At 41.9% G+C, this 8,193-nt stretch overlaps 1 protein-coding gene across 1 annotated transcript; it reads left to right on the forward strand.

Annotated features, from left to right (window-relative positions):
- Positions 1-3,036: 3,036 nt before the first annotated feature.
- Positions 3,037-7,754, forward strand: LOC137890225 (stonustoxin subunit beta-like). The gene is made up of 4 exons (XM_068734382.1): positions 3,037-3,188; positions 3,360-3,459; positions 5,626-7,083; positions 7,192-7,754. Exons 2-4 carry the CDS (start codon positions 3,369-3,371, stop codon positions 7,752-7,754), a joined length of 2,112 nt encoding a protein of 703 aa, XP_068590483.1. The 5' UTR covers positions 3,037-3,188; positions 3,360-3,368.
- Positions 7,755-8,193: the final 439 nt, after the last annotated feature.

Here is an 8,193-nt window from a genome sequence, read left to right on the forward strand (position 1 = left end):
ACTCCACCCAGCCTAATGTATATGATAGATTATTCTACATTGGCTCACCTTTTGGCTTAAACTTATTTCTTTACTTTTTCCACATGGAACTAAACATTCTCCTATTTCTCCTCGACTCTTCCAGCTTCGAGTCACTCAGTGATTGTCAGAGCTACCTGCACAAACAAACCACCTGCATTTACTTTGACAGTCTGCTATGTTACTAACACTGAAGCGTTCACACACATTCAGTTATGTGTCGATCTTTACAGGCTTACAGTTATGATTGTGTTCGGAGGTACACTCAAAACATTCAAGACTTAAGACCTGGAAAAATGACCTGGCTACACCATTGGTGGACACAGGAAATACCGTTTAACTCGTGTACTCAGAGTATGATGGTCACAGAAATGCATGGCCACATCAACCAGAGTCCTGCCAGTATCCTCGATGTGAGTGAAGATGTGAGGGCCCGATCAATGCTGCTTGCAGCTTTAATTGTTATTGAACCTTTGTATGCTCCTCCATCTGCACGGGCTGCAGAACTCAAGGCGTTAGCTGCTGCATGTGGGGCAAGCTGAGACGGACAGGACCACATCAAGTGGTGTCCGTAAACTGCAAGGAACCTTAAGTGACATAAGTAGGGATAATATATTATACAGCAGTTGTACAGCTGCAGTTGTTACTTTTTCAATAGAATAGAAGAAGTTTTCCCACAGAGGTGAAGACACACCTCCACGAATAGAAAGATCTCATTATGAACAGGGAATTTCTGTGGGAACAAATACTTGATACTTTTCCATTATGTAATAGTTCCTGTTGAGGCGTGTTTGTGTGTGTGTGTGTGTGTGTGTGTGTGTGTGTGTGTGTGTGTGTGTGTGTATATGTGTGTGTGTGTGTGTGTGTGTGTGTGTGTGTGTGTGTGTGTGTGTGTGTGTGTGAGTGAAAGTCAGTGTGTTTATGTGGTTGTGTGTGTGTGTGTGTGTGTAATAAATTCTTTGTATTCATGGAGGTGTGTCTTCACTTCTGTGGAATCACTTTCGCAACTACATCCACCATCTTGCTCCGTCTCTCTCACCTTTGTCCCCCTCATCTTGCACACACAGACACACACACACACACACAGACACACACACACACACACACACACTGACTTTAACACACACACACAGTCCAATCAGGATCTACGTATTAAACAACGCCAAACGTTTTAACTTGTTCGTGGCTGAAAAGCAAGAATTTGCTAATGCAGTCTCCAACAATTTTCTGAAAGCCTGTGCTGACTTGTTGGCTGAAACGCTGCCAAGCCCACAGGTATCCATGTTTGAGGATGGCTTTGGAGACCTTTTCATGATTGAACCTTTGTATGCTCCTCTATCTGCACAGGCTGCTGAACTCAAGGCCTTAGCTGCTGCATACCTGATTGGGATCGGGCAAGGCATCCAACATCTACAATGACCCTCAATTTGGCGCCAGAGAGGGTTTTTACGTTCAGATGGTAAACCAGTCAGTCGTAGTCCGCTCAATGCTGAGTTACTGCACGCTCTGACATTACCTGCCTCTCTGGCCATTGTTAGATGTGCAGCAGTAAACTGTAAGTCGCCTTAAGTGACATAAGTAGGGATAATATATAATGGTATAATATGTTTGTAACCGTAGTAGTTTGGTTGTCTGTTAAGTTAACGTATAGTGTTTCTCTTTATCAACCCAAGTGTCTCAAAACAACACAACATTCAACTGACCACATTGGCCTGCATCACAACAGAAACAAAGAAAAGTTAAACTGCATCGGTCACACGCTCCTGCAGATTCCTGCTCTACAACATCAGAAGGATTCTCCTCTTCCTCACTGAGGAGACGGTTCAGGTTCTCATCCAGGCTCTCATCATCTCTCGTCTGGACTACCGACACTCTCTACTCACCGGAGCCCCGGCGTCGACCATCAGACCTCTGGAGCTTGTCCAGAAAGCCGCAGCTCGTCTGGTGTTCAATCGCCCCAAGTTCTCCCACACAACTTCCTTTCTCCGTTCTCTACACTGGCTCCCTGTAAGAGCTCATCCAGTTTAAGACTCTGGTGCTAGAATACAGGGCAGTGAAAGGAACAGCTCCTTCATATCTCCAGATCATGGTGAAGCCCTACACCCCCGCCCGACCACTTCTCTCTGCTGCCTCGGGCCGATCGACCCGGTCACGTCTGTTTTCTGTCCTGGTTCCTCAGTGGTGGAATGAACTCCTCACTGACGTCAGGACAGCAGAGTCGCTGCCCATCTTTCATCAGGATGAAGACCCACCTCTTCATGAAGTGCTACCCTGAGCCTTCAACTCACCACTTATTGTAGTCATACTAGCTTGTTTCTGTACTTTTGCTCTGCTTCATGCTCTTAGCTGCTTGTTTAAAAAAGGAAGTGTACTTATGACTTCTGGTGACTAGTAGTTCTCTTGAATACCTATGTTGAATACACTTATTGTAAGTTGCTTTGGATAAAAGCGTCTGCTAAATGACTGTAATGTAATGTAATGTAATGTAATGTAATGTTAAATACGTGCAATTCCAGGTCAGCATGACACTTTGTCAACTTGAGCTGCACTGGTTACTTTTTCAATAGAATAACTGAAGTTTTTTCACTGAAGTGAAGAAACACCTGAATGAAGATCAAGTCTTATCATGACCGGAGAATTTCTCTGGAACATTCATTCATTCATTCATCTTCGTCCGCTTATCCGTGATCGGGTCGCGGGGGCAACAGCTCCAGCAGGTGGACCCCAAACTTCCCTTTCCCGGGCCACATCATCCAGCTCTGACTGGGGGATCCCGAGGCGCTCCCAGGCCAGTTTGGAGATATAGTCCCTCCACCTGGTCCTGGGCCTCCCTCGGGGTCTCCTCCCAGCTGGTCGTGCCTGGAACACCTCCCTAGGGAGGAGCCCAGGTGGGCATCTGGTGAGGATTCTCTGTAACAAACACTTGATAATTTTCCATTATGTAATAGTCCCTGTTGAGGCGTGTGTGTGTAGGTCCACATAAATTCACCGTTCATGATCAGACTTGATTTTCATTGAGGTGTTTCTTCACGCGTGTCATGGGAGGAGTCAGCAGACTATCTGACAGGATATAAGTAATCTGAGAACATCACAGATCATCACACTGGAAGCTCCAGCTGGACGTCAAGAAGACTCTCACACAACTGAGCCGATCTACACAACTTCACCAGGTGAGGACAGACTGGGTCCACAGAGACAGAAACAGATGTACATTTAGAGTTTAACTGAACTCCAGTCTGTGTCAAACTATCAGTCTTTTTTTGTCTCTCAACTCTCAACACTCAATATACTTAACAGTGTAAATGAAGCATTGAAAGCTGTGTGCTCACTTTTCTCATCAGGTTGGAGAAATGGCCTCAGATCTCAACAACATTGCTGCCCTGGGTCGACCTTTCACCCTCGGAATGCTCTATGATGCTCGGAGAGATGCACTGATCCCAGGTAAGTCTGAGATTACATTATTATTAAAATGTTTCTCTATATATCTGCCTTTCACAGCTTTGCTTAAAGCAGGTGTCAAACTCAAGGCCTGCCACGTCATTTTATGTGGCCTGTGAATCCGCCAGCAAAAAACATTTTTTAATTAAAAATATGAAAAGTTAGACTTGATAATAAAAATATCCCCATCGCACTTTTGGTGCATCCATCTGTTTCCAGTTGACGTTCAGAAAACACTGTGACTTAGTCAAAGTTATGAGACAGAAAGTCATAATTATGACTTTTAATATCATAATTTTTCTGCTGGAAATGGTCTTTCATATAAAAGGCATATGGTTGTCTTAAAGTTAAAGTCTATGCTGCTTTACAGTGACCATAAGCTACATCTCCCACAATGCGTCGCTGATTTTGTGACCCGTGAAATGACGGCATCCTGCTGCTAGTCAGCAGTTTTTCCATATCACCATTTAACTTTGTCAGTTACATTTTATTTCACACTGTGATGGTGAAGGTACACTGTAATTAATCCGTGGTTCACATGTGTGCCGAACCGTGAAGGATCGACAGCGATCCGTTACACCACTATTCACTCACGACAACAACATGTTGTCTGTGTGCCGACATTAAAACTATCACAACAGGTGGACAGGAGAGGCAACAGCCCGTCAAGAGGTTTTCCAACAAGTGATTGAGTTGAAAAAGATCGACAAATAATCCCAAAATGTCCACGAAGAGAAAAATTGATGCAGAGGGAAGAAAGTTTAATGAAAGATGTGAAAGAATACATGTTTGTGCTTCAAGGAGAAAAAGCGGTCTGTCTTCTGTGCTCTGAGGCAGAGTCTGTGATGAAGGAATACAATTTACGTCGACATTTTCACACCAAACACAGAGCCAAGTATGCTAAATTTAGCCTCCAAGAAAAACATCAAATTGTCCAAGAATTAAAAGGCAGATTGCAATCACAGAAGAACATATTACAAAAGCTACAGCCCAGTGCATGATTAAAGGTGTGTGAGCAGGTGAGCTCCGACCAGATACAGACTTTAACATGTCAGTTTGTGAAGAAACACCATCAGACCGAGTTCAGGAACTAGCAGACAATCTAACAACACAGCTAGCTAAGAGACGAGCAAGTACTCGTCTTCTTCATTAGCTGTTGATGAAAGCACAGACAACACGGATACATCATACATCATACATCACACATCACACATCATACATCATACATCACACATCATACATCTATCAGTGTTTATAAAGGGCTGAAGGCAGGCTTGACCGTCAGTGAGGAGCTCTTAGATGTAGCTTCATGAATGGGACGACGGCAGGGAGGAACACTAGTGATGTAGAGAGGTGACAAAAATATCTTTGAACAAAGTGAATGTAATGACTTGTTTGATGATATTTGTCTTTGTTATTTTCTTAACAGTTTGATCTTCGATAGAGTAATGTTGGTTTCTTAACCCTAAATTAAATGGATTTATATTATAATAACAGAAATATGCTTGAATATAATTTTACATTGATATAACTGAATGTACAATATTTTACACTTCAATAAACAATAATCAAATGCAGTGACAGTTATTTAACAATGTGTTAGGGAGTAGTTACAGTTATACAGTCTTACAACCGGCCCTTTGAGGGCGACCATGATGCTGATGTGGCCCAGAGTGAAAATGAGTTTGACACCCCTGACTTAAAGGGACTTTGAAATCATTTCACTATTCTGTCCTCACCTTTTTAACATCCATACACACCATTAAAATAATAAGCAAATGCTTTTTACTTCCATAACGTAGTTGTGAATATTCATTCGTTATCAATTTTAGGGAAGCATGCTGTATTAGTAGCTGATACATTATCCTGTGATAAATAAGACAATTGAATTATCGTTATTCTTGTCAAAGTTGTCTGTTTCTTACTTGATCATTTTGAATCAAACAGCTAGTTAGCTAGCTTTGATTATGGATCGCAACATTATCTTATGATTAATTTGCAAACTATCTAAAAACTTGTCAAACTTTAATACTAGTAAACACAATCACAATCACAACGTACTTGGTTTTGCATAGTCGCTTCTTCTTCTTCATTTTGTTTTTGAAATTTATTAAAGAAATTCAATTTCACGAAATGATCCTCCTGCTTTATGTTTTCCAATTTCTAAAGGTTTGACATTGTGGGATGATAAAACTCTACAAGAGAAGATAACTGAAAGTGTTCAATCCAGCAGTAAATTTGCAATGATTGAATCTGACACCATTGAATCCAAGTCCTCTCTGCTGAATGTTGAAGCTTCTCTGAAGGCCAGTTTCCTCTGTGGACTGATCGAAGTTGGAGGATCTGCCAAGTATCTGAATGATCAGAAGAAATTCAAGAATCAGAGCAGAGTGACGTGTCAGTACAAATCTACCACCCACTTCAAACAGTTGTCAGTGATTGACCTTGTAACCTTAGACGCCAACCAAATGGAAGTTATTAAGAAGAGCTCAGCAACACATGTAGTCACAGGCATCGTTTATGGGGCAAACTCTTTCTTTGTGTTTGACAGTGAGAAGTTAGACGCCAGCAGCGTTCAAGACATCCAGGGCAACATGAAAGCTGCAATAAACAAGATCCCCTCACTTAGTATTGAGGCGCAAGCTAGCATCAAGCTGACTGATGAAGAAAAAGACCTGACTAATAAATGCTCCTGCACATTCTTCGGAGACTTCGTCCTTAAAAGCATCCCTGTAACATTTGAAGAGGCAGTGAAGACCTGTCAACAACTTCCACAGCTACTGGGAGAAAAGGGAGAGAATGCTGTCCCAGTGAAGGTCTCGCTGATGCCACTGAAGAATTTGATTCCTGAAGCTGCTGAGCTGATGAGTGGGATCAGCGTTGGACTGGTGGGGAAGATGCAGGATGCTCTTGAAGATTTGAGGGAAATGCGAATGAGATGCAACGATGCTCTGGAAGATGGAGTGGTGGAGAGTTTTCCATATATTCATGAAGAGTTCAAAACTTTCCAAAAACTGTGTGACCTCTATGCATCTAACCTCCAGCAGACCATGGCAAAGAAACTCCCCTCCATCCGTGAAGGTAAAGAAGATGAGAGCTCATTAAAACAATTCTTTGACGACAGAGACAAGTCACCATTCAGTCAAGAAAAACTCAGCAAGTGGCTGGATGATAAAGAGAGAGAAATCAATGTCATCAGATCCTGTGTAGATACCATGGAGGGAGCAAAGATCGTCCGAAATCAGTCCGAGCTGGACAGAGAGGTTCGTGCTGGAGATGTAGATCATGCTCTGTGCTTTGTTTTCACCTCCATGAAGAGGGGTGATACCTACCTTGATGTGATGGCCACCTACTTGGACACCACTAAAATAAGGAGTACTAATGAAGACCAGTGGTTCTCAGATGAAGTTTTTACCACATTGAGAGAAAAAGCCAAAGCTTTCCGTGACCTTACCAGAGCACATAAGAACAACAAGCAGTTCAGGTTCCTAATCACAGTCATTCCAAATGAGAAATACAAAGGAGCAACCATCTACCATTACAAGAAGGGCATTCTGGTCAGTGAAGATTTTTCAAAACCTGACCTTCCTTCTGAAAAGATCACAGACAGAAGAGATCTGATCTGGTGTAAGTTTATTCATGATTTTGAGACAAAAATACGCTCTACTAATCAATGTCCTCCAGAAACCTGTTTGACCATCAGAATTAATGAGTTTGTGTTGATCTCTCCATCAGATGCCTGTGATCTCACCCTGGACCCAAACACTGCAAGTAAAAACATAATTCTGTCTGATGGAAACAATAAAGCAACAAATACATCAGTAAAGCAGAATTATTCTGATCACCCAGAGAGGTTTGATGGACGTCCTCAGGTGTTGTGCAGAGAGGGGTTATCTGGGCGCCATTACTGGGAGGTAGAGTGGGATAATCTTTCAACTCAAGTGAAACATGTTGGTGCAGCTGTTGCATACAAGAGAATTAACAGAAAGGGTGTACCAAATTGTTTTCTTTTCAAAAATACCATGTCGTGGGCTTTTAGCCAATACTTAGGACGTGGAAAACACACACTGGAGGCATTTCACAATGGTAAGGTGTTGGAAACTGGTTTTCCCTCTGATGGCTGCCAAACAGTTGGGGTGTATCTGGACTGGCCTGCTGGCACTCTGTCCTTCTACAAAGTCTCCTCTGACACACTGAGCCACCTCTACACCTTTCAAACCACATTCACTGAGCCTGTGTACCCTGGCTTCCATGTTTATAATGAAAACCACTATGTCTACCTGCGTCCAGTTCAATAGGAGCAATGACAATGACTTGTTAGATCCTTGGTCTGTTAATAGAGAGATGGGTTTACAAGTAAAGATTAAACAGTAAAGTAACATCCCATGTTAACTTGAACATGTTTCACAAATTCCAAAAAATGTATTCAAAACCCAGAGAGAGCAGGAAAATACATGAACTTATAAAGTTACAACATATGTCATTTTCTGTTTATCATTTCTTTGTTGATTCGATGCACAAACTCCAACTGGTTTCTGCTTCACAGCTTCACAATCAGTTTCAACTTTCTTTTCAAATCACGTTTGAATCATTTTTATTTCTATTTGTATTCCTGATCATTATTGCTTTGTCAAAACAAATGTGTTGACATATACTTTCAAAGCTCATGTCAAAACTTGCATAACTTGTTGTAATGAATCTATTAAGGTGATTATGTTGGGACATAAGGGTTAGGGT

Source organism: Cebidichthys violaceus, unplaced genomic scaffold, assembly GCF_023349555.1.
Source record: "Cebidichthys violaceus isolate CVI_PGR_0920_01 unplaced genomic scaffold, fCebVio1.0.p SCAF_630, whole genome shotgun sequence".
NCBI classification, from domain to species: domain Eukaryota; kingdom Metazoa; phylum Chordata; class Actinopteri; order Perciformes; family Stichaeidae; genus Cebidichthys; species Cebidichthys violaceus.

Coding starts and splice junctions, on each gene's coding strand:
- LOC137890225 (XM_068734382.1), top strand. CDS start 3,369: ATGGCCTCAGATCTCAACAACATTGCTGCCCTGGGTCGACCTTTCACC. Junction 3,460..5,625: donor GAGAGATGCACTGATCCCAG/GTAAGTCTGAGA, acceptor CAATTTCTAAAG/GTTTGACATTGTGGGATGAT. Junction 7,084..7,191: donor CAGAAGAGATCTGATCTGGT/GTAAGTTTATTC, acceptor TCTCTCCATCAG/ATGCCTGTGATCTCACCCTG.